This window comes from Narcine bancroftii, chromosome 4 (genome assembly GCF_036971445.1).
Source record: "Narcine bancroftii isolate sNarBan1 chromosome 4, sNarBan1.hap1, whole genome shotgun sequence".
Classification (NCBI taxonomy): Eukaryota; Metazoa; Chordata; class Chondrichthyes; order Torpediniformes; family Narcinidae; genus Narcine; species Narcine bancroftii.
The window spans coordinates 31,866,296-31,893,599 of NC_091472.1; the positions used below are offsets into that span (position 1 = coordinate 31,866,296).

At 39.9% G+C, this 27,304-nt stretch overlaps 1 protein-coding gene across 1 annotated transcript in view; it reads left to right on the top strand.

The window, feature by feature from the left end:
* Positions 1-14,889: 14,889 nt before the first annotated feature.
* LOC138760431 (ALK tyrosine kinase receptor-like) overlaps positions 14,890-27,304 on the top strand; it is a 489,739-nt gene continuing 477,324 nt past the window's right edge. Inside the window, exon 1 of the mRNA XM_069931014.1 lies at positions 14,890-15,054. Coding sequence (XP_069787115.1) covers positions 14,918-15,054 — 137 coding nt within the window. The 5' untranslated portion in view covers positions 14,890-14,917. The remainder of the gene's footprint in view (positions 15,055-27,304) is intronic.

The following is a 27,304-nucleotide window of genomic DNA, read 5'->3' on the forward strand; positions in this document are numbered from 1 at the left end:
ATAAAGAAACAAAGAATTCTTATCAATACCATAACTATCCCTCATCTGATCAAAAGATAAAAATTTACCATCTTTAAAACAATCTCCCAAATTTTCCACACCTTTTAATCTCCGATTATGTATTGAAAAAGGAATAAGTTGATTATTATACAATGGAGTCAAAGCCGACAATTCACCACTAGAACCTATCAATTTCTTTTTTTTTGTCCAAAATTTCATTAAATGTTTTAATGTAGGCACATTATATTGCTGTAACAAATTTACATTCCATCTAAACAAAAATTGGTGTATTTCAAATTCATAAATATTTGCCATCTCAATTTTGGCCCAACTAGGGGGCCGTTCCAAATCCAACAATGAGCTAATAAATTTAAATTGGGCTGCTTCATAATAATTTCGAAAATGTGGCAACCGTAATCCCCCTAGGTCATATTTCCAAGTTAACTTATTCAATGCTACTCTTGAAAATTTACCTCTCCATAAAAACTCCCTAACTATTTTATTCAAATCTCAAAAAAAAATATTGTCAAGTAAATATGGAACAGATTGAAATAAATATTGTATACGCGGAAAGATATTCATCTTAATTGTACTTATTCTACCCAATAAATTAATAGGTAGATCTTTCCATTTAATCAAATCAGTCTTAATTGTTTTCATTAATGGAACATAATTTAATTTATATAAAGATTGATAATGGACATCCATAATTATACCCAAATACATAATTTGATCTGTCCATTTCAAATTAAGAATATTCTTATAAACTGAATAATCTCCTTCACTCATCGGTAATATTTCACTTTTATCCCAATTAACTTTATATCCAGAAAGACGTCCATATTGCATCAAACACTCCTTCAAATGCAAAAGTGATTGAGCTGGATTTGTTAGGTACACCAATACATCATCAGCAAATAAATTAATTTTATATTCCTCATCTAAAACTTTCATACCCTGTATCTGTGTTTTCTGTCTTATCAACTGAGCCAAAGGTTCGATCATTATCGCAAATAAAACTGGTGATAAAGGACAACCTTGACGAGTAGATCAGGTCAGTTTAAACGGTTCCAAAGTCAAACCATTCATCAGTACTCTAGCTACTGGTTTACTATATAAAGCCTTAATCCAACCAATAAAAAAAGGACCAAACTTGAATTTCTCCAAAACTTTAAACAAAAAATTCCACTCAACTCTATCAAACACTTTTTCGGCATCTAAAGATATCACCATCAGATAGTCTGGAGATTGTCAAAATCTATTAATCAAACTAATCACATGTAAAATATTATCCAAGGCATATCTATTCTTTATGAAACCTGTTTGATCCATATGAATCAACTTAGGTAAAAACTTAGCCAATCCATTTGCTAAAATTTTGGCTATAATTTTATAATCTACATTCAAGAACGAAATCGGTCTATATGAAGATACTTTCAAAGGATCTCTATCTTTCTTTGGAATTACTGTAATTAAAACTCAAGAACAAGACTCAGGCAATTCATAATGTTCTCCAACCTGATGTAGTACATCTCCAAACACTATAGAGAGGTCATCGTAAAAAATTTTACAAAATTCGACCGAAAATCCATCATTACCAGGTGATCTGCCGTTCGGCATTTGCATCATAGCCATCTTAATTTCCGAATCAGTGAATGGTGCTTCCAACTCCAGTATATCCACATCCCCTAAGGTTGGTAAGTTCAACTGTGATAAAAAAAAGATCAATCGATCCATTTTCTTGTTCTCCATCAGATGTATATAACTTTTTATAAATTGAACAAAATTCATCACTAATCTCACGAGGTTTATACGTAATAAACGAATTCCGTCTAACAGCATTAATAGTCCTCAAAACCTGTTCTTTCTTTAATTGCCATGCCAATACCTTATGTGCTTTCTCTCCCCATTCAAAATATCATTGTTTAGTCCTATTAATCATAAACTCAAATTGATAAGATTGCAAAGTATTATATTCCAGTTTCAACCTAGATAATTCTATTTTCTGATCTTCTGTAGCGTCTCTTTGAAATTCCTTTTCTAACTCACTAATCCGTTTCTCTAATTCAAGACACTGATTTAATCGATTCTTTTTCATTTTAACAGTGTAACTAATTATTTGTCCTCTTAGATAAGCTTTCATAGCATCCCATACTACAAATTTACTTTGAACAGAATTAGAATTTTCTTTCAAAAAAAGTTTAATATGTTCTTTCAAAAAATCAATAAATTCCGTGTTTTTTGACAACATTGTATTAAATCTCCAACAATAAGCTACTTGAACTTTCTCAGAAGTTGTATAAGTAAAGTATAACAAAGAATGATCCGAAATCACGCTACTTTTATATTCCGACTGGCCTCCATCCTGACCAACAGTTATCCACTATGACTCTCTGGCATCTCTCTTCCAGCCACTGTTGAATCAATTTTACTATCTCAAAGTTAACACCTAGCGCATGCACCTTCCTAACTAACCTTCCATATGAAACCTTATTGAAGGCCTTTCTGAAGTCATAGACAACATCCACTGCTTTCCCTTCATCAACATTCCTAGTCACCTCTTCAAGAAATTCATTGATTGGTCAAACATGTCCTTCCACACACAAACCCATGTTGAGTGTTCCTGATCAGACCCTGTCTCTCCAGATACTTGTATACTATCTCTAAGAACGCTTTCCATTAACTTACCTACCACAGACGTCAAACTTACAGGCCTATAATTGCTAGGCTTGCTCCTCGAACCCTTTTTAAACAAAGGAACCACATGTGCAATAAGCCAAACCTCCGGCACTATACCCATCTCTAATGACATTTGAAAAATCACTGTCAGAGCCTCTCCTATTTCCTCACTAGCTTCTCTCAAGGTCCTGGGGAAAATTCCATTGGGACCTGGAGAGATCCACCTTATATGCTTCAAACGCTTCAGTGCTTCCTCTTTCTTAATCACTATCGTCTCCATAATTACCCTTTTTGCTTCCTTTACCCTGCACAATTCAATATCCTTCTTCTTAGTGAATACCAAAGAAATTAACTTGTTCAATATCTCCCCCATCTCACCCAGTTATCTGCTCTGATTCTCTAAGGGACCATTTTTATCGCTCACTCTCCTTTTGCTATTAACAGATTTATAGAAACCTTTTGGATTTATTTTTGCCCTGTTTGCTAGGGCCACTTCTTTTCCTGATAATAGTTACTTTCAGCCAGCAATTCAATGAGATCATTGCATTCACCAACCATGAATCATCAATATAGCCAGAGCTCAAACAATAAGCAAACCAGGAAAGATATTACAGCATATAATACATGTACGTATTACACATATTGAAATAAAGACTATGGGTTTGCATATTTAATTCAAGTATATGAAAATATTAGAATTTTTATGGAGAAAAATAGAATCCACCAAGTTAAATCTTTAACAGTGGAAATGACAATCCACAAACCATTTTTTTCTTTTAGTTCTCACTTTGCCTAATCTGTAATTATCACTTAGAAGTTCATTTAAAACTCAATAAGACAAAATGCAACAAAGCCTGATATTTCCAGGATATTTTACAAAAAGAACATTTTGTAAATTAATTCAGGTTCCAAAACAGTTCAAACAATTTCCTTTTAGTCCAATGGAGAAGGTTGCAAAGCAGCACAGCAATAAACAAAACTTGCTTTCAGTTGCATGACATAATGATAATAAATGCTGATATTTGGCGATCAATACAATTAAAAAAATCAGGCCCCATGTTTTCAAATTTGACTCATTACTTGTTAATTATGGCAACCAAATGATGGAAATGAAAATTGCCCCATCTGCATTTGATGCACGGGATAGGTTGTAGAGGGCTGACTTTTTAAACACATAACACAACAACTAATAAACTCCAAATAAACATTTAGTGTGAGATGTAAAACTGCAACCTACAGATTGGCTGCTCACTGTGGGCTGAAAACACTCACCACCACACAGCTGTACCATTTTAAACTGTTGGCATTTAAGCTTCCATAAACTTCTGTGCCAGGTCTCATTATTTCTTTGGCTTCCAGCTCAGTATCACCAATGTGATTCAAACAAACAATTATGAAACTGAAGTACTTGTGGGAAAATGTCAGTAGATCTGGTTGGCTGAGAGATGCCGTAGTACCCTTCCAGCAATGTCTGTACACTTGAGGAAGGAGGTAATTTTGCAGAGGCTCCTTTTCTTGATGGAATTTGTAGCAGTCAATTGAAATGTGAAAAATTGAATCACTATATAATAACGTGATCCTTCACGTACCAAATTGCAACATAATGACTCATAAATCTGATTGGCCAGCACCTATTTTTCAGTTGGCAACTGACCTACTAAATTTCTCTGAACATTGGGAGGAATGTTCAGAGGCCAGATATGGGACTCTGGTTATATCTGGAGAAGCAGAAGAACAATTGTTCAGAACTTTTGTCTGATACAAATGCAAATAAGTAACCTCATACTTCCCTGATGCCACAAGGTCAAGATTTGTGATCGTGCTTCTGTCACTAGTGACTGGAAATTAGACTGAGAACCTGACTGCAGCCTGCAAGTTTGCCAGGAAAAGCATAAATAATTTGGCCTCTCATAACTAAAGAAATGGGCTCGCTTTCCCCCATCCCCCCACCCGAGTCATGGCCCCACTTCCAAATCCAATAGCCAACTCCAATGTAGCTTCCACCACTCAATAATCTATATTTTACTTGACTTCCTATTTCACCTCCTCTCTCTGCCAGCCCGACATTTTAAGTGACCGACACATTCCAAGCTATCTAAATTAACGCATGGGTTCCAGAGACCACCAAAAGGTAAGGAAACTGAAGAACCTCAAGCTGGTATTAAAAGAGAATTTTCATTTGCCAAATTTTAAATTCCATCATTCAAGTTGCAACAAGTATAACCTGCATAGTTTGATTGCTTACAAAGGTTACCATAATTGGAAAAATATTGAATTTTCTGTCAGTATTATCCCTTCTGCTGCAGAGCCTGAAGTTCATTCAGCATACTAACATAGGATTTGTGAATGCATGGAACCATCTCATTTTGCTTCAACTAAAGGTAGCAACGTCTCTCAAGAACAATTCAGTTACAGTACTGAATGTCATTTGTCTTCCCAATATTTGTGGTTCAGAATGATGTGGAGGAGATAATAATTCGATGCCATGATTAACAAATTTTTTTTTAAAAAGATCCCTGGTTATTGAGCCTGAAACAGTAGACATGTTTCTCTATCCCAATGTGTTGCCTGACTGAATGAGAACTTCCAGCTCTTAAGATCTCTGGCTATACTGTCCAATGTTACCCATTTGATCATTGCTACTGAGGTCTTTAAAACTGGCTGTTGCCAATTCTGGAAGATTGCTGTACATGAAACTTCTTTAGAATTTTAACTTTCAACCTGTAGAACAGCCTTTTGGCCCATGAGCCCATGCTGCCCCAAATACACCAATGAACCTACAAACCCTGAACCTTTTTGAAGGATGGAGGAAATCCAGAGCACGTGGACGAAACTCATGCATACACGGGGAGAATGTACAAACTCCTTACAGACAGTGCCAGATTCGACCCTGGGTCGCTAGCGCTGTAATCACATTGTTCTAACCATTACACTAACCATGTTCCCTTTCGCTGCCACATTTGTCTTCAAAGTAACAGTGTCTATACTTCAAAATAATTAATTACATATGAAGCATTTTGAGGAATAAGGTGATAATAATGTACAAAATATATTTACATTCATGTGTAAATTTAATTTCTATTTATTTTATATTAGTTTATTTTAAATAAATATGGAAATATATTTCTGTTTCTAGTTAACTGTTTTATGTACCGAGAGTGAAATGTTGAACCACAAAACTCCAAATATGGCGTTCAATTTAAATGTATTTCCAGAAACAGTTTCCAAATCTTTACTCCTTACAAAACTCAACTAAGCTGAATCTTACATTAAGGGAAATGACGTTGCTAGATTTGGCAGAACATTATTTGTTTGTCAGCAAAGGAAGAGTTACATGCAAACAGTATAGAGAAATGTAAACCAAGATTGCCAATTTATCTCCAGAATAATTCTCAAGGAATTTTTTTTTCAACTGTGTTCAGATTAACCTCCTTGCCTTTCGGTAATGAGCTGTGTTCCGTAAGTGCACAGACCTTTACTTCATCAGAACAATTTTATTGCTTAGCGAGATTTAGTTATTGAAGATGAAAGGTCAGTACAGGAATGAGAAGCAGAAGGTACGTTGGATGAAATACTACTTTGATGTCGGTTTGTTGACAAATGATGATAGAGAAATCTGATCTATTTTAATTTCTCCATCTTTTTTCTTCAGGTCGTTTTTTGTTCCTCAACACCAGAGAGATGCAAATAACTGATTTCAATGAATTGAGAAGTATGATTTTTCCATCTCCTATCAGAAATTCTCCCTGTGAGGCAAGTGCCTTATTTCGCTTTTACTCCGTTTTTTTTTAACCACTGCATGTAAATAGCAGAAAAGCTCCAACCAAAAGCTCCATGAATTTGTCATCCTATTCGTAGGCTCAACATTCGTAAGCTGTCATAGGAATCTTTTTCAGAATTTTCATTGATTTAGTTTGCTGCCAGGATTGTGACATCATTTGAAACTAATCTTCAGCATAGTACAGGCCCTTCAGCCCACAGTGTTGTGTCATCGACTCTACCAACTGCCTAGAATTTCCCTGCTATGTAACCCTCTACATTTTTCGCTGTTCCATGTACCTATCTATGGACTCTTAATAGATCCCATTGTACCTGCCTCCACTGGCGGCACATTCCATGCACTCACCACTCTGCACAACGAACCCAACCCACCCCACCCCCCTTGCCCCATGCACCCACTCCCAAGCACCCCAAAACTATGTTAAAGTATTATAAAGTTTAGATGGATGGAAAAGTTGTGTAAATAGAGCTATTTCCCAATTTTTCCCATTTCTTTTTGCATACCTGTTAATTCTTCAAAGACTGTGACAACACAGGTTGTTTTTGTTCCAGATTAGACTGTGGCCATTGATTCAATGTCTTGGGTGCACACAATAACTTACTTGTTTATTCATTCTAAAGGTATTCAAGCCAGAATTTTCATGATTCAAGATTATTTTATTTTCCAGTAATAAAACAGAAAGATGTAATATTAGAAATTTCCTTTAGTCCACCAAAAGGTAGTCAAAGATTCACCATTAGCAGAAATTGCCCAGCACCCCTTACAATCAGAGAAAGTGCAACAAAAGAGAGTCCTTTCAGATTCATTGAGTATCCATGGATTTGCCTCCAGTTCTCCTGCAGCCTCCCAGCCACACAGCCTTCAATCCAAGCCATCGGCAAACCGAGCTCCAGATCCAAACCACCAACACCACCAGAAAGCCCTCAGCGCCCTTGGCAACTCTCACATTGTGGTTCCAATACCTGGTGCCTTCCTTCAGCCAGTTTCGAGCCAGTCTTCAGCAGTCCGCAGCCTGGTGCAAGTCCCTTGACCTGCAGTCGCCAGAAGCCCACAACCTGTGTGGGTTTCTTGCTTTGAGTCACCAACAGCCTGCCGCCTATGTGATTCAGAGCCCCTCGCTGAACTTCATCAAATAAGAAACACATATCGATGCATTTGGTTAAATGAATGCTGAGAATTGTGTATCAGATCTTTCCTGACAAGAATTGCATTCAGAATATTTTTCAGAACAGTTAATAGCAAGCCTTGAGAAATCTGGGGTTTGATCTTTACGGTATGCATTCAGTGTGTGATAGCATACTGCCTATACATTGAATTCTGCTTCTAAAATTCAGTTGTATTAATGCCAACTTTCAGAAAATAATTTAACTTATCACATCTAATGCATATGAGGGGGATTCCATTGAAATGAATATGAAACTAAATGATACAGCTGAAATATGGTGAATCAAATCTACCCGTCACTCACTTGGTTGCAATACACAGCACTTGGAGAATGTCAGTAATCCTGCTGAACCCTGATTGAGTTCAACAGGTTGACCCTGTGTTATTTCACTGGTTGCTCATCTGTTGACAGCAAGGCCATGGGATTCTGGCTCTCAGTAGCATGTCAAAGGACAAGCACTGCTAGTAAACAGGGAATCAGAAAGTCAGAGCTCAATAATCAACAAGTATTCCCTCCAATCTGGCCGCCTCCTGACTAGAAACACAATACCAGCAGTAACCCTTAATGTCGTCATGTTTAGATGCACTAGGAACACTGAGCACCCTTAGTGTAGAGCTTCCAAGCTGGGAAAGGTATGGTGTAGGATGTCACAGGCTACTTACCTGAGGTGAAGTGTTTATAAATAGCACTAACCTGCATGTGTCAAATTTGACAACTATTGAGTTATGTGGTAATACAGCAAGTAAACAGGCCCATTGGTCTGTCTCGTCCATACAATCAAGATGCCTATCTACATTAATCCCATTTTTCTGCATTTAGCCCACCTGCCTTTTGTCCTTTTCTGTCGATGTATCTATCCAAAAGCTGTTCAACTGTTGTCTTTATACCTGCCTCCTCTGTCAGCTTGTTCCCATCACACACTGTATGAAAACCTTTTCCCTTAGATCTTCTTTGAATATTCCCCCTCTCATCTTAAATCTATAACCTGTAGTATTAGACTACCCTTGGTAAAAGACTAATTATCTACCCCATCTCTACTCTTTTTATACTTTTGTAAGCTTCTATAAGGCCATCCTTCAATCTCTTGCACTCCAGTGAGACCAATCCCAATCTATCCAATATCTCTTGCAACAAAAGTTGGCCATTCCAGGTAGCATCTATGTGAATAACTTCTGAATTTTTCAATTGCCCTCACATCCTTTCTGTAGTGTGGTGACCAGAAATGCACACATTATCCTCTGTGTGTCCTCGCCAATGTATTGTACTTGATGTCCCAACTCTTATACTCAGTACCTCTGCCTATGAAGCCAAGCAAACAAAATGCCTCCCTCACTACCCTAGCCACCAGTCAGCATTTTCAAGGAGGTATGAATGAATTTCCATTCCAAACTTCTAAGGTCTATGCCATTTACCTGTATAGGTGACCTGAAGTGCATTACATCATACTTGTCTTGTTTAAACATTATTCATATACCTTTATCTCCCATGGACACTGCAAAACTGGCTGAGTTCCTACAGCATCTACTGTGTGTTTTTACTACCAAACATTCCAGCTGATCTACGGCCCTCTATATCGTGAAGCAATGATCCTCACTATTCATAACTCCACCAATCTTCAGTTTATCAGGAAACATTTATAACACCACAGTCATTTACACACGTGCACGCGCAAAAGCATTTATGAAGATCTCAGCACTGGTCCCTGCAGTACACCATTCTTTACAGACTTCTAGTCACATACCAAACCTGCACCACTTCCCTCTCCCTCCTATTATCAATCCAATTTTGGATCTAGTTTTCCCTAACACCTTGAATCCCCATGTGAAATCATTTTTATGGACCAGCCTTCTATGCTGGGTATGTAAAAAAACCTGTGCATCATGTTTTCTCCTAAAAACATTTGATCAGATTTTTTAGACTGGATTTCTATGAACAGAACCTTGAGGATAACTCACCCAAATCAGAACTTGCCTTCCCAAGTGACCTCCCCAGAGTCAGGCCTGGCTTATTGGAGAAGTTAAAATCACCCATTGCTGCAATCCTATTACACTTTGTCTACATATTTATTTTCTAAATCCTATTATTTAAGAGGTCTATTGCATAATCTCATTAATGTGATTGTTCCTTTTTTTAATTTATAATCATACCTTTGTAGAAAGTTTCTTTTCCAATGTTTCCAGGATATTCCCCTTAATTATGATTGTTCCGCTCTGTTTGCAACGTCTTCCCCTTTGTAGACCAACCCTCTCTCCTCATCATGTCAGAAAATACAATGACCAGGATCATTGAGCTGCTAACCCTCCCCTTCCCCTTACCTACTTTTCTGTGATTGCAACATCATAATCCAGCCTACTGACTCGTGCTCTCAGTTCATTCATCTGACTGGCAAAGCTCCTTGCATTAAGGTAAATGCAGTTAAGCCAGCCAACCTTTTCTGGATGCTCTGCACATTAGACTTGCATGCTCCATTTATGCTTCTCTCTCCCCCTCCTGCTATAATGTCATTTTGGGTCGTTTCCCTCCCCCGCAGCCCCCTCCTCGGCTTCACTGGTTTAAACCATCTTTAGTAGCACTGGCAAACCTTCCTGTCAGGATATAGGTCTTCTTCTGCTTTGGATGGGACCCATCCTTCCAGTGCAGGTCACCCCTGCCCCAGAAGAGATTCCAATGGTCCAACTATTTGAAACCCTGCCCCTGCACCAGCTCTATTCTGCTCTATCTTTGTATTTCTAAACTCACAACCTCATAATCCTTAGATTATTACGCTGGAGATCATGCCTTTCATCTTTCTGCCTTAGTCCCTAAAATCTCTGTGCAGGTCCTCACCTCTCTCCTCCCTGTGTCATTAGTTACAACATGGACCACGGCTTCTGAGGGGGGTCGCTCACTCTCCCCTTTAAGAATATTCTGCATCTGCTCAGAGATGACCTTGACTTTGCCACCTGGGAAGCAACGCACCATCTTGGCACAGAAACACCTGCCAATCCTCTAACTATTGAGTCTTCTATCTCTGCTACTTGTCTAGAATTTGCCCTTCCTAATGCACAACAGAGCCAGTCATGGTGCCATACTCCTCAGCATCCAAATCAGCCTATTTGTTAGCGAGGCTACAGCAGAACCCTGCTCTGCCTCTATCTGCACCTGTTGTGTGACAACCTCCATGAAATTCCTATCTCTGAAACTTGCTGCCTCCTGGATGCTCCTCAGTGAGTCCAAATTTGCTCCAGCTGATCTATGGGTCTAAAAGGAGATGCGGCTGAAAACTCCTCTTTCAAACATAGTTATTACTCATGTCAGATGTTTATTTAAAAGGCAGATGCCTTATTTATGTAGAATTAATTCATCTGAGCAGAAATGGTTATTGAATAGATTTTAAGGCTATATTATCAAAAGAACCAGGCAGGGGTTGTTATTGATTCAGAGTGTAAAAACCACAAAATGCTGGAGAAATTCAGCAGGTCAAACAGTGTCCTTTATGTAGCAAAGGTTAAGAATACATAACTGACGTTTCGGGCTTGAGGCATTTATCAAGATAACTTTATGAAGCACTCAAGCCCAAAACGTTGGTTCTGAATTTTTACTATTGCTATATAAAGGACATTGTTTGATCTACTGACTTTCTCCAGTGTTGAGTTTTTACTTCAACCCCGTTGTCTACAGTCACAGCTGGACATGAGTTAAGTCTGTTTTTTCAGTGAGGAAAGAATTCTCCAAGCAAGACCATCTACATTCAAGGGAAAAGGAACAATATGTTAACCAAATTGTTGCAAAAAATTCCAATCATGTACTTTTCCAGCTTGTTCACAGAAGCAGAAATGTGTGTATTAATATATAGCATCGTAGAACTGTACACACAGAAACTGGCTCTTCAGTCCATCTAGTCCATGGTAAGCTATTATTCTGTCTTGTCCCATTGAACTGCTCCTGGACCATACATGTACCTATCCAAATTTTTCTTAAATATCAACATTAAGCCTGCATTCACTCTTCAGCTGGACCTTTCACTCTTAACCTGTGTCCTCTAGCTCTTATCTCACCTAACTTCAGTGTAAAAAGCCTTCTTGCGATGTCTTCATCCATACCCTTCATAATTTTGAATGCCTGTATCAAATCTTCCTTCATTCTTCTATATTTTAGGGAATAAAGTCCCAATCCTTTTAACTTTTCCCTGTAACCCAGTTCCTCAAGTCCTGGCACTCTGCACTCTTTCAATCTTATTGACATCTTTCTTGTAGGTGGGTGACCAAACCTGCACACGATACAACATTACTATGAATTTGCCTCCATGATAGTCCCTTTGAATCTTTGTGAATGATTGAAGGTGTGTTATCTCAAAAGCCTGGCCTTTGATTCTATATTTTGTCTACAATAGCTGGAATGAGTTACCAACCACATCCGAGCATGCATGAAATTTCTCAATATCTTACCTCCTCCCTCTGTGACCAAATGTCTTCATCTTTATCCCCCCCAAAAAAACCAGCTGAAAGATTCTCAGCACTGAAATAGATAAGCTTTCAGAAACCATGAGCAAGCATAAGTCAGAAAGAAGGACTGGACATCTGTAATTGCTTTCAAAGGGTAAAACATTATTTTAATCATGTAGTAGAAAAATGTACTTTTTTCTCATCATTTATTACTGAAGTTTTTTTTTGCAATGGCAGATGTGGCTGAAATCTGAAAATTCAGTAAACGAGAACAGACTAATGTTTTAAGCCTTGCACTTAAGAAGCTAATTACTTCTCAGCTGTACTGTCCGCATTTGACAAGAGCAGACATTGTCATCATTAGCTGTGCATGTTAAGCTGGGACTGAAATCCTTGGGCTGAATTTTAACTGCGAAAACAGGTTAACTTGTAAAAAAAAAATAAAAGAAATGTAAAAGAAGAAATGAGTCCTTCCACTTCTGGTTTTGTCAGAGGCAAATTAAGAGAAAGTTGGCCATTCTGATGGTGGACGCTATCCTAAAATGCTTGGGTTTCCCAAGCCTCTTGGAGCCTCACAAAAGAAACCTGATGACCGAGGCTGAACCGACAGGTACGGATGTTAGGAGGACCAGGAGAATCAATAGCCATTTCTCACAGGCCCATCAAAGCATCCAGTAAGCCCACCTTTCCGTTCTATCAGTTTTCCACCTATCCATCACCACTAGTGAATCACCTATCAAGCATCCTTATCCCCACCTTCACATCCACTCCCCTAAAATCAAGCAGATCAAGAAGATGAGCCTCCATCAATTTTTTAAGGGAATAAAAATAATCAGCCCAAGAATAAGGATGTGATATGGACTCAGTAGTAGGCTTTGTCTCTCTGGGATGCCAAGTAATGTTATTTTGTAGCCAAGAATATAAATCAGACAAGCTGCTAAATATTCAAGAGGTAGACAACTGTAACAGAAGAAAGAAATTTGGTGTCTAACCATATGAATCCTTAATACACAGGTACAAAAAGTTTAATGGAATGTTTTTCTTTATTATGCATAAAGCCTTGATCAGTTCGTCACTGCAAAGAAACATCACATTGCTGTAAAGTTACATGAAGTAATGTAAAAGTTAAAAACAAACTGCCTCCTTGCGCTTCCAAAAGTGATTGGTGCATGGGTGCACAGGGGAAATAGACAGAAGCCGCAAAATCGTGCTATCATTTAATTATTTTCATGTAAAATTTGGGGGCTTAATGAAGTCAAGACATGAAATAGCTGCAAGCTCTTCTCCTTGATAAGTGTAGCAGTTCACTGAATTGGAGCACTGCAGAGACCAAAGGAATAGAGCTCGATTTCCTATTCTTCCTGCACAGGTAGTGCACCTGCTCCCTCAGTACAGCTGATTGGAAATCATCCCTGCGGTGCACTATTAGCTTAACAAGATGGCATGTCAGCATTGTTCTAATGAGGTAAAAATTGAAATGGCATCTTCAGCACACTGATACTGAAAAATAATCTCACCCTTCATAACAATTTAAAGGTGCTCAGGAAATAGGCATTAAGTGAAGACTAAGTACTGTGTTGTAATATTCCATTTCAACAGGCATCCAGCTCAATGGCTAATTGCAATTTATTGGCAAATATTCTGCTTGCTAACATTAACTGATAAGGACAATTTCAAGATAATTGACATGACTAATATATAGAGAAAGGAATCATTGATGTTTAATTGTAGCAAATACCATGAAATTTTTATATTTTCTCTTTAATTCAAATTATAGATATTAATCTTCAGGACTCAGGCAACTTCATGACCCATGCATTTTAGGTCAGCTTTAGATTCATTTATTTCCACCATTAGAATGAAACAGATTATTGATCCCTTTTCCATCCCATCTAGCAGCCTGTTTTCGTAAACAGTAAGGACTAGGTATACAGTGGCTTTTCAAAACTACACAGTTAGCTTTACATTCCAAAAGAAAGAAAAGTACTCACTTACCCTTTTGTAATGGAGCCAAGGTGACTTAAGTTTTCCTACGAGACTCCGTCTTTAAGATTTTTCATTAAAAAAAAGCCATTCAAACTAGGTCATTTGTGTTTTAGTCCCTAATGCCATTAAATTACAATTATTTGAACCATGAAAGATGTTCTGGATGGTTGAAAAGAGCTGTATATCTCAGGGGGGGGGGGGGGGGTCTCTGCCTTAAAGTAGGCTAAAGATTCTACTGACAGATTCTGTAATACTTCTGAGATGCCTCAGTCTCAAATCAGAACCTACATTATTCTATTCATCTTTGCTTTCACTGTTCCTTCTTTACCAACACCATGATGTGCCTTCCAAACAATGTGCACAAGAAAGCACGAGACTTTAAGATGTTCCTACTATCACTGTCCTGAATAGAAGAATATGTTTTTTTTTACAAGAGGTGGCCAAGGCGAAAGAATATTTAAATGCCATAAATAGAAGTCAATTGCCCAAATTAGATTTAAATACACTAAATTTATTCAGTAAATCCTTGTTGTAAAATACTATATTCTATGCAGTTTCAAATCCACAAAAATCATTATTACATATGTATGGTCTTATTTGTACCTGACCCTGTCCTCTGTATCTGAAATTTGCTTTACTATGAATTTCCTTTTCAATTATGCCCAACAGTGGGTCTCTGACAGTCAAAAAGTTTCAACATGGAGGGAAGTCTCAGGTCTTGGTTTCAATCGAGTAAAGTTCTGCAATTTACCCAAGTCTCATGTGAGGAAACAGACATAAAATCTATTTTTGATGCAAAACATTGAATGTGGACTCTAATCGTGTGTATGTGTGTCCCTTCAATTGCAGGTCCATGTTTCTTTATGTTTGTATGGCACACTAATGGGAAGCCTTTCCTTCTTGGTTGTGGAAAATAAGACAGAGGAGGAATACGTCAGGACATTGTGGGAATTCGGAAATATTACTGGCTCAGGGAGCTGGCAAAAGATTACGTTGTCATTGACTGATGTGTCTGACAGGTATTGTGTTCTCTTGCTCTTCTGAGAAAAATCTGTTCAAACTGTCCATTGTGCTTCTCATTTGGAGCTGCTCTGTCTATTCCTTACTGTTGGGTTGAGAAGCTATCAGATTCAGCGGGCTCACAGAGAGACAAGTCTGGACATAAGAGGTTTGCAAACACACATTGCTTTTATTATCACATAAACATTTATAAAGGAGCATGGGAAACATTACAGGAATAAAATACACGCGCACAATGTATAAAGGAGTGTGGGAATTGTTATGGGAATAAAATGTGCACAATTTATAAAAGAGCATGATAAATATTAAGGGAATAAAATGCGCACATAATTTATAAAGGAGCATGGAAAAATGCTACACAGTACACAATTTATAATTTACATAGGCGGTGCCAACATCTGCACACTATAGCAAGGGTTATACACACCCTTCCCGGACCTCTGATCCTCAGGAGGCGGCCCTGGTATAAACAATGCCCACAGGGATATATGCACACTCTCAGACCACTGATTTTTGGGAGATGCAGCTTTACTGCGAGTATTGATCGATAGCATTTTAAACTATAGCAACACTATGGTTCAGCTTCAGTAGTACACCTTACCCCTGACCCTTCTAAGCAACTTCCACTGTGGCATGGAGCAATCACCATGAGGCAGAGAGAATGCAGTGTGCTCTGTCCTGGTGCTAAATTTGTGTGTCCAGCCTATAGTGATGCTGCGTGATTTGAATTAGCCAGTGGCAAGGTGTGCACTAATTAGTGGCTGGAGCCCAACCTTGACTGACAGGTGATATAATTAGTGGTGGGAGTCCAATCTTGATTGACAGGTGATGTGACTGCCGAATACATTGCAGACAGGGAAACATCATGAGTCCGCCCGCAATACACACATTCTAGACAGGGATGGGGGGGCACATTTCCTCCACACACAACAATTATGTATTAAAAAAACATTTTGTATATGAAGGTTTGAACTTATCGCACCTTATATAAAAAAAACCATCTGGGTGCAGACATGGTATTGATTGGCAGAGGCAGCTTGAGGAACCATAAGGCCCGACCCTGGTCCAATTTCTTCTATTCTTCAACTCCACTTCTCTGCCTGTTCTTCATTATCTTTGATTCTCCTAACAAACAATCCATTGCAGCCTTAAATATATTTATTGCCCCAGGCACCAAAATGTTCTGGGATAGAGAATTTCACCAACTCAGGTCTTTGAGGGGAAAAATAATCTTCATCTGATCATTCTGCAACTATGCCCTCAATTTCTAGATTCTTACATCCGTGGATACATTTAGACAGTTATCTTTTCTTTGGCTTGGCTTCGCGGACGAAGATTTATGGAGGGGGTAAAAGTCCACGTCAGCTGCAGGCTCGTTTGTGGCTGACAAGTCCGATGCGGGACAGGCAGACACGGTTGCAGCGGCTGCAGGGGAACATTGGTTGGTTGGGGTTGGGTGTTGGGTTTTTTTTCCTTTGCCTTTTGTCAGTGAGGTGGGCTCTGCGGTCTTCTTCAAAGGAGGTTGCTGCCCGCCAAACTGTGAGGCGCCAAGATGCACGGTTTGAGGCGATATCAGCCCACTGGCGGGAATTCTCAATTCCCCTTATTATTGTGTACATACCAATACAGTTACCTCTTATTCTTATAAACACAAGAGACTATCGATTCAATCTGTTGAATCTTTCCTTGTGAAACAGACCCTTCATATGTGGGATCAATGTCGTGTACCTTGTCTGGACTGACTCTAAAGCAAATATATTCTTCCTCAAATAAGGACATCTTCAGTAGGGATTCTGCCGAAGTTACTGGCAGGACATTTTCTAAATCAATGAGTCAGTTTGCCAAAGGATAGTCAGCTATATTGAGAAGATGTAAGCAGAGAGGAGGGAATGCCATTAGCACCAGGGTGCAGCGGAAAAACACAGGATGGAAGGATAAAGTAAATGGGCTTTTTATTTGTTTATTAAATGAAGGATCATTGAAATGCAAAAGTGTAAGAGCAAAAAATGTTCAATGAATAAAAGTAAAAAGTGGATCTATGACAAAATGACCAAAAATAGGAGGCAGAATAATATGGGTTTTATAATATTAATTGACAAGTAGGTAGGTTGGATTGTGCTTGCCTGTTGTTCAGAGTTGCTGGAATTCATTTATTTAAATGGAATTGAATCCAAGGCTTTTTGTGCAAAGTGGAAGTTTGAGACTTAATTTAATTTATATAGCTGACTGCCAGCAAATTCAGAAGGCCAAATCTGCCAGGCACCGAGACTGATCTTACTAGCACCTGACAATGATGGATACCAATAACAGGGAAAGTGTGTCCATGCACATTACTAGATTATTATAGAAAGTCCTCTTGGTGATCAATGCAGTCGCCATCACTTCACATGTCATTGTAAACAAGGAGAATCTAAAAATCAGGTGCTACAAACGATGCTGACTCAAATTAAGGTATGTTGTGGCTTCCGAATTCTTCCCCTGAGGGGCAGGGATGACAACTTATATCAGATGGAAGAAAGCTATCAGCAGAACACAGTGCAAACAGATGTGAAACACCAGTCTGTAAATGCTGTGTGTAGCATCATCGATCAACCACATTAGACAGAGAGTTGTGATTAATAGGCTTTAATCACCTTAAGATATCAACATGTTGCTGGCCCGGTTCCAAGGCAGGTACTGAGGGAGGAGTTTGGGCGCAACAGCTTTTATGGGATGGCGGTGGCTTCCAGCTGCACACGGTGCTGCTGGAGGACCTTCCCGTATTGTCCCTTCTTCCTGCAGGAGCACCATGTTGCATTTCAGATAGGTTCAGGGGGGTGGGCACAATACATACAGTACAGTGGTTGCACCACATTCATCCCTTCTTTTGAAACAAAGTCCAGTGGGGTGAAGTGATTCAATTATCATTACAAGTTCAGCCTGTCTGGTGGTCTCATCTGTCACTATGATTGACGTAAGGTTTGCTGTGGCACAGCTGCAGGTTCCCGGGCAATGTCTTGCGTGACAGGCTGTGCATCCGCTGACTGAGGGGGGTTAGTAGGACTGTGGGATTTCTCGGTTTGGGGTTGGGGTGCTGCATTGGGCACAATTAGAGGGGCCAATTGGCCAGGGTTACCATGAGGGGATGTTGATTGGCTGGTCAAGAGATCCCCTGAATGCACCAGGTCTCGAATGGAAACCGTGTCCTGCCACCCATCCTGGTTCTCCACATAAGCATACTAGAGGTTCACATGGAGGAGGTGGACCTTCTCGACTAGGGGGTCAGTCTTGTGGCTCCTGGTATACCTCCGGAGTAATACGGGCCATGGATCATCAGCCAAGATGGCAATGTGGATCCTGATGCCGAGGGAAAAGAGCCTTTCATGCAGTATCACATTAGTAGCAGTACAGAGGAGGGACTTGGTGGCAAGGAGCATCTCAGAGAGGATATCTTTCCACTGGGAGATGAGTAGGCCTTTCAACCTGAGGGCTAAGAGGACTGTCTTGCTGACAGTGGCATTCTCCCTTTCTATGTGGCCATTCCTCCAGAGGTTATAACCCATGGTCCTGCTCATGGCTATGCCCTTGGTCAGCAAGTACTGGAACAGCTCTTCAATCATAAACGAGAATCCCCGTTTGCTATGGATAGAGCAGGGGTTTCCAAACAGAACAAATATGCTATGCAGTGCCTTTATGACTGTGGCTGTGGTCATGTCTGGGCAGGGATGGCAAAGGGGAAGCAGGAGTATTCATCAATGATATTCAGGAAGTATACATTCCTGTTGGTGGACAGAAGGGGGCCCTTTAAATCCATGCTTAGCTGCTCAGAGGGGCAGGTGGCTTTGACAAGGTGGGTTTTGTCTGGCCGATAGAATTGGGGTTTACATTCTGCACAGACCTTGTAGCTCCATGTCAGCTCTAAGATATCTTCAACCGAGTAGGGAAGGTTATGGACACTAACAAAATGGTAAAGCCTGGTGATCCCAGATTGGCAGAGGTTATTGTGGAGGACTTGGAGGTGTTCCAACTGCGTGTTGCTCCATGTCCCCGGGACAAGGCATCAGGAGGCTCGATGTGCTTCCCAGGCCAGTACAAGATCTCGAAGTTGTAGGTGAATAGCTCAATTCTCCACCTCAGGATCTTTTCCCGTTTGTTTGTTATTGAACAGTCAGCAGAGTGAATGATTTCTCGACCAGGTAGTGCCTCCAGTGGTGCACAGCTTCCACTATGACCTGGCCCTCCTTTTCGATGGCTGAGTGCCTAATTTCGGGGCCATGGAGGGTTCATGAAAAGAATGCTACTGGCCTTCACGTCTGGTTGAGTGTGGCAGCCAGGGCAAATTCAAACGCATCACTCTCCACCTGGAAGGGATGGATTCATCCACAGCATGCATTGAAGCTTTGACGATGTCGCCCTTGATGCGCGTGAGCACCTCTTGGGCTTCCAACGACTGAGGAAAAGTGGTAGATTTCACCAGGGATGGGCTTTGTCCACATAATTCGGGACCCACTGGACTTAATATGAAAAGAATCCCGAGCACCTTTTCAGAGCCTTGAGGGTCTGGGGCAATGAGATTTCCATCAGGGGGTGCATGTAGTCTGGGTCCGGCCCAATGTCACCATTCTCCACCGCGAAATGAAGGATGGCCAGCTGTAAACTGCAGAACATGCACTTCTTTTGGTTATTTGAGAGGTTGAGGCTTTTGGCCATCTGGAGAAATTTCTGCAGCTTTGTGTCATGATCTTGCTGGTCATGGCCACAGATGGTCACATTATCCAGGTAAGAAAACTTGGCCTTGAGTTCACAGTCATCCATTATTCGGTCCATCTCCCTCTGGAAGACAGAGACTCCATTGGTGACCCCAAAAGGGACTTGGAGGAAGTTGTAGAGATGGCTGTCTGCCTTGAAGGCAGTGTATGAGCTTTCCTCCAGATGGATCGAGAGTTAGTGGTCGGCCGACTTGAGGCCAATAGTTTAGGAGACCCATGTCGCAAACGCGGTGCTGCTGCTCACCACCAGAAGTGGTGCTGACCCATTTTGTTGCCCCCATGGTTCACCTGAGCTGTTTCCTGTGACCAGAAGTGACACTGGATGTAAAGTCAGAAGTGGCGCAGTCCAAGATGGCGGTGGCTTCCAGCTGCCCACGATGCTGCTGGAGGACCTTCCCGTATTGTCCCTTCTTCCTGCAGGAGCACCATGTTGCATTTCAGATCAGGCAGTTCTTTCGGGAATGCTTCATGTGTCCGCAGAAGTATCACTTCAGGTGCTTGATTATGGCAGTGATGACCTGGGACTCCATTTCACAAGATGATGGTGCCCGAGCTCCCCATGTGGCGATTGTGTTCCCCAAAGAGAAAACAGCTGTGCTGTCTCAAGCGCTTTAGTCAGGTAGACTACTTCTTGGAGATTTCTATTGCCCTTTACCAGGTGTATCTGTCTGATGTGATTAGACTTGAATCCAGCCACACATGCATTATATATCAGACCTTCTAGATGGGCAGCATCAGAGATTTCTCTGCAGCCGCAAGCTTGCCCCAGCTCCCACAGGACCCACATGTACTTGTCAACTGACTCACCAGGCACTTGTCTACAACCTCCCAGAAGGAATCTGGCGTAGATGATGCTCGTTGGGGGCTGATACTGTTTCTGCAGGAGCTCCATGGCGGCTGAGTAATAGGGTCAGTCCCTTATCATCTGGAAGACTCAGTGGCCAATCTGAGAGGAGTAGATCTCATTTGTCTTCCTCACTCTGCCCATCAATGCATCTCATGAAAGCATTGAGAAAGTGCAGCCATTGATCAAATTTGATGAAGGCCTCCGGATCTTTAGGTTCGGTGTCCAGTTTATCTGCCCGTATTGCCTTGTCTGTGGCTCAAAAATTTAAGGTGATTAAATTGTTGTGCTATTGATCAACCACATTAGAGAGAGAGTTGTGATTAATAGGCTTTAATCACCTTAAGACATCAACACATCTCACATCTTGCTGGCCCGGTTCCAAGGCAAGTACTTAGGGAGGAGTTTGGGCGTTTTAGCCTTTATGGGGATTTTCGGAGGGAGGAGTCACAGGTTCAGGGGTCGGGCCAGCTCATACAATACATACAGTACAGTGGTTGCACCACACTGTGATTGAGGTAAAAATACAAAAATGCTGGAGGAACTCAAAAGATCATGTAATGTCCACAGGAGGTGAAGATATATAATTGATGTTTCAGTCCTGAGCCCTTCTTCAAGGTATGAGCTAGTGGCCCCAGGCTGGGATGGATGGAGAGGGATGAGTGAACCAGGGAATCATGGAGTGAGTGGTCTCTATGAAAAGCAGAAAGGGACGGGGTGGAGTGGAAAATGTAGTGGTGGAATCATGTTGTAGCTGGCAAAAATGATGAAGAATTATGAACTGGATGCAGAGCAGTAGGGTAAAAAGGAAGGATCAAGGGAACTCTACTTTTGTTCTGTCCGAGTAGAGAAATACAGAAAATGGAGCCGATTGAATGGGGGCCTCCTCAACCACAGCAGAAAGGGAAGCCAAGTTTCCTAAAAAGGGAGGACTTTTCACATATCCTGGAGTGGAAAGTTTCATCTTGAAAACAGATGGAGCGGAGGTGGAGAAACCGAGAGAAAGGGGAGCATCCATACAAGACACAGAGTGGGAGGAAGTGTAGTCAGGATAGCTGCGGGAGTCAGTGGGTTTATAGTAAATATTTTATTATATTGTATTCTGGTATATATTTTACTATATTTATTATCACAAAAGAGGATCACTTAGTTTGAGATTTAGTTACGGTATGGAATTACTGCCAATTGAAAGATTTTTGTCAAGTCTATGATTGATTTACATCAATCTGAGGTTGTTAACTTTGGAAATAATCCTGTAACAACAAGCTGGGAATAATGCCAGGTTTGCCTGAAATCTTTAAACATACCTGGATCACTGACAAATGTTATTCAGCTGTGTATCTCCGTAGCTTTGAAGACCTAATTGTAAGTTTAACCTCAATGTTGGCAAAAGTTCTAGTAACATTATTGAGAGGCAGAATCAGCCGTCAATTGGATCAAGTAGATCGATGAGGGAAAGCCAACATAGATTGGCAAATCATCTAACTTGATAGTTTATTGAGGAACTGTTCTCCTTACGGTTTTTCAAAAGTGTAGTTTATACAAGTATATGGACTTTCATATTTATTTGATAATGAATGGGCTCCATAAGGGTGCAATAGTTAGCACTGCTGCTTCACTGCTCAAGGGTCCAGAAGCCAATCCTGAATTTTAATGCTATATGTCGGGAGTTTGCACATTTTCCCTGTCGTTGCATGGGCTTCCTTGGGTACTCCCGTTTCCTCCCTCATGCTGCATGGTTTATAGATGACCTGGCCATTGTAAATTGTCTCTTGTGTTTAGGTAAGTCGTAGAATCTGACAGAAGTTGACAGGAAAGTTATAGGTTAAATTAGGGGAATAAGATTGTTCTTGCTCGCGTGTGCTTGATAGACTGACATGACGACTTACCACGTAATAAAAACTATGGTCAATCCAATATTCCCAAACTTTGTGAAGTTTGTGGAGTGTTGTCCTGGGTAAACTTGTACCTCTCACTTTGTTCGTTTTAGATTGGTCACAGTGTTTGAGCTACTGAAAGAAAATAGACACACACGCCAAGAGCACTTCAGTTTATACAAATCTCTATTACTAAATCTTAAGCTGATTTCAAACTACAATATGCAAGCCCTTCCCAATTATACTTATCAACGCCTGGACTGGTCCCAACTGCTGAGGCAAGGCAACGACTGCACACGGGGCGCCGGTAGCAGCTTCTCCACCTCCCCCGACCGGGACGTTGGCTGGATTCTAGAAGTTCTTCTTCTTGCTGAGAGATGTTGCCACCTCTCGGAGAGTCTCAAACTTCAGCAGCGGCCCATGGCTTATGTTACCCAAAAAGTGCTTACTCGAGCACCTATTCCCAGCACAAAAAGAAAGATAAGCGAACAAGCTAGCATGCCTAGGCTTCTATCGAATAACACAACTTTCTAGCTTATCACTTTGAATACAATGGTTAATTTTGCGTCAAGGTTAGGTCTCTGCCTGAAAGACTGTGACAAAAACAAGCAGGAAGATTAAATGTTCTTGGTACACAGATGTCTTTTTGTCAGATAACTGCATCTCTGGGCCCCATGGTGGAATTTAGCTTATGTCTGCTGAGTCTCAAGCAGGTTACTGATTCTCAGCCTTGCAGGAGCAAAAAACATGGTTTAAATCCTCCAATACAAGTGTATATGTTCTCTCCCAGTAGTTCTCAACCTTTTTCTTTCAACCACTTTAAGTATTCCCTATGCCATCGGTGCTCTGTGATTAGTAAGGGATTGCTTAAGATGGTATGTGAATGGGAAGGGATGGTTGAGAATCACTGCTCTGGACCCAATTGTTACTGAAATATTTTGCTTCCAAAAAATTGTCATTGGCCCATTTCCTTTGGAGTTACAAAACTGTGTACTCAATAAGTCAATTAGGTACAATAAAAACACTGGTTTTCAAACTTTTTCTTTCCACCCATATACCACCTTAAGCAATCCCTTACAGAGCACCTGTGGCATCGGGAATACTAAAAGTGATATGCAAGTGGAAAGAAAAGATTGAGAACCAATACTGAGGCCACTTTGTTTTCTCTAGATTCCTCTCGTTTCTTCCTACATGTCAAGGATGTTCTGATTGGTAGGTTAATTAACTACAATATATTCTCCCACTGTAAATCGATGACGGAGAAATTAAACCATGGGGTGTTAGAAGTGTACAATGTGGGAAGTGATGGTTTTGTGTGAAACATGGAATTAGTGTAAATGGGTACATAATAGTTGGCATAAATACAATACATCCATAATATATGATTCCATGACTATAATAATAAGATTGCCAACAAGATCATAGTCTATAAATAAAGGTGGCTGCATTAGAGTAAAAAGATACTTTCATCTGGCTAAGTAACAGAAAAAGAGTATTAATTAGAATTGATTTTTGAATGGGAGTGAAATGTATATTAGATTTCCCTGGCTATCAGAAATAGGACCACCACTTTTCTTCATATTTTTATACTGGGAAATTTTTTTAACATTTATCAGTGAATCAAAAATGGGAGGAAGGGGTTGTTGTGGACTGTAAGGAAAATAGCAGAGCAATTATCAAGATAATAGACATGGGGGAGGAAGGGGTAGATAGCTGTGTTATGAGCCCAGAGGACCCCAAAACCCAGCAGCAATAGAAATTCGCCAAATGGTTACTTAAAACAGGATCAAACTTTAACTTATTACTATTAACTTAACAACCTAATTTAACCGCCCCCCCCCTCTAATTCTAATTGTAATATGTATACGTTCAGGAAAGTCCTTTGATTTACAGTGCAATCATTCATTTCTCACTGGTATCAGGGAATTCTTATACTGTGCACAGAATTCAATATTTATGAATTTTCACCAGACTCTGGTGCTTAAAGGTAAATGTTTACTGTTCTGGAAGGTTCTAGTTGATTTCCGAGAAAGATTTGTTGCTCTTTGGATACACACAAACTGATTTCCTCTGATCACTCACTTCCATGTCTTGCTGAAAAAACTTGCCCCATCATGGGTTTCCCAGGACACCAGAGTTCCTCTTGTTTCCTTTATTTGAGGAGAAAAACTCTAGCCAGCCATTTCCTCTTGTAAGGATCACAAGGGTTTTCAACAGGCTGAACTCAGAACGAGTCACATCTGTTGATAGAAACAACTCTTGAATGACCTACAGCATCTACCTTCAATAACAGAGCAGCTACTCTTAATTCAGAAGGAGATTATTACATTAAAGAAAAATTAATTGAGTATAATGATCAACCTCTACAGATGGCTTATGTATAAATTTAGATGTAAATAAGGCAACATTTAAAATGACTCAGTGAATGACTTATGGTTTCCAGCTTGAACCTGTTCTGGCTCAGTGAGTTTGACCTTCTCGTGACCTGCTGTTTCGCCTGCTGATCAGCAATGATTTTCCCTTTACTTTGTCAAGGCTAAAACCTTAGTTAATATAAGTCATATTTTCCCAAAACACATCATATCCAGCAGGATACGTATGAGGAAACATGTCAATCTATTCCTATTCCACTTCATGCAGTCATTACACAGTGCATGAAAGTAGAACAAGAATATTACAGCGTGAAATGTGGTCCAATGCTCCTAATGTTTTTTGGCAAAGCATTTATTCAAAATGGTACTTGCAGATTCATTGGACAAAATTAAGCAGACATATTAGACCTAGAAGTGAACTGAATGTTAGTTGATGGTAAGCAAGGGCAATGTACTGGTATTAATGACTCATAAGCTACAGTAGGATACTCCATAGCCTACCTCCACTTCGACCTTTAATTATATCATAGCTGATATAGTGCAACCTCAACTCCGTATTCCCCCATACCTGCAATCACTATTTCTTCTCAAGAATCTATTAATCTCTGCTTCCACTACCCTTTGAAGAATGCCATTCCAAGGACTCACAACTTTCTGACAGAAAATATTTTGCCTCATTTGAATTAAATGAACATTCCTTATTTTTAGAGTGAATCCTTATTCCACGTACTCCCATAGATGGAAATATCCAATCCGCCCTCTGTCAAAACTCCTTCGAATCTTGTGGAATCATGCAATATTTGAATAGGCTCAAAAAGACCATATCAGTTATCGAGCATCCACTTACCTGAATCCCACACGAATCCCATTCTATTTTCCCCACAATCCTACAGATTCCACAAGATGCTGCCACTCACCTCCATGCGCGAGGCAATTAAATGTTGAAATTATACCTGCCTCTCCCACTTCTTCTGCTAGCTCATTCCATATCCCCACCACCCTCTTTGTGAAAAATGTTCCCCTCAGGGTCCCCTTGAACCTTTCTCCTCTTCCCTTACATCTACACCTTCTAGTTTTAGGCTCTTCAACCCAAAGAAAAAGACCACAATCATCCATCCTATCTATGCCTTTCATAATTTTAGCTACCTCTGAAAAGTCACCCTCTACCTCTTACACTCGGGGATAAAAAAAGATTCAATACAGCAGAAATATCTCATCATTGCCACAACAGCAACAATTTATTCTGTGATTAAACTTGCTAAATTCAGTAAAAATTAATGTTTCTCCAACTTCCTGTGTAATACAGCAAATTTGAAATTTGTGTTCAGTGTGAATTTGTCTATCATAATCCCTGTTTTTTTTTCAGGAAGGAACCATTTGAAAAGATTTGTTGTTCAGTTTTATTAGTTCAGTATTTCTCTGAACTGCATCCAATACATTTACATCACTCCTTAAAAAATGGATTTAATACTGTACAGAACTCCAAATGAGGTCTCATCAAAACCCAGACAAATAAGCAATAATATCTCCACTTGTGTTTGAACACCAAAGCAATAAAATATAACATTTTGCCAGCTTTTCTAATGACTTGCTTATCCTGTTGCATTGCTTATCTTTTTGTGAATCTTCATATTGATCATGATTCGTTTTTTTTCTGTCCATATAAAGCATTTCACATTTTCTCACATTACCATATCAGCCCAATTACCCGGTACTTAAACCTATCTATTTTTCTTTGTAGATTCCTAATATCCTCTTCATAACAAACCATAGTTCTTGAGCTCATCCCATTTCATCTTTCAACGTGCATAATTTTCTTAGATGTTAGCTCTTATCTTCTGTAGTGAAAATGTTCCATTCATCTGCTTTGTTTGCTGTTCTTAATTCCATAGACTTCCCTATAATAGGCCCAATGCTCACTTTTCTTTTTCAAATACCCTGTATCTGCAGAAACCTTTATTGTCAGTTTTTGTTTTAACTTTTCTAGCTAGTTTATCTCACATTCTTACTTTTCTTTCCTTATTCAACTTCTAATTTTTAATTGGCTTTTTTATATACTGTATGGTTTACATTCTGATACAAGAAATTATATTCCCTTTGCAATGGATGAAAATATAAGATTTATGATAAGTAAGTTTGCAGATGACACAAAAATTGATGGAGTCATAGGGAAGATACAGCAGGATATAGATCAACTGGAAAGTTGAGTGGATTGGAGGAAGATGGAATTTAATCCAGAAAGGTTAAGCATTTTGGAAGGTCAATTCTGTAGGAGACACAGAGTAAATGGCAGTGACCATAGAAACACTAATGTACAGAGTGTCCTCAATTCCTTGGAAGTATTGTGTTACAAGCCCAGAGGACCCCAAAACCCAGCAGCAATTGATATTCACCAAGATAAATAGTTA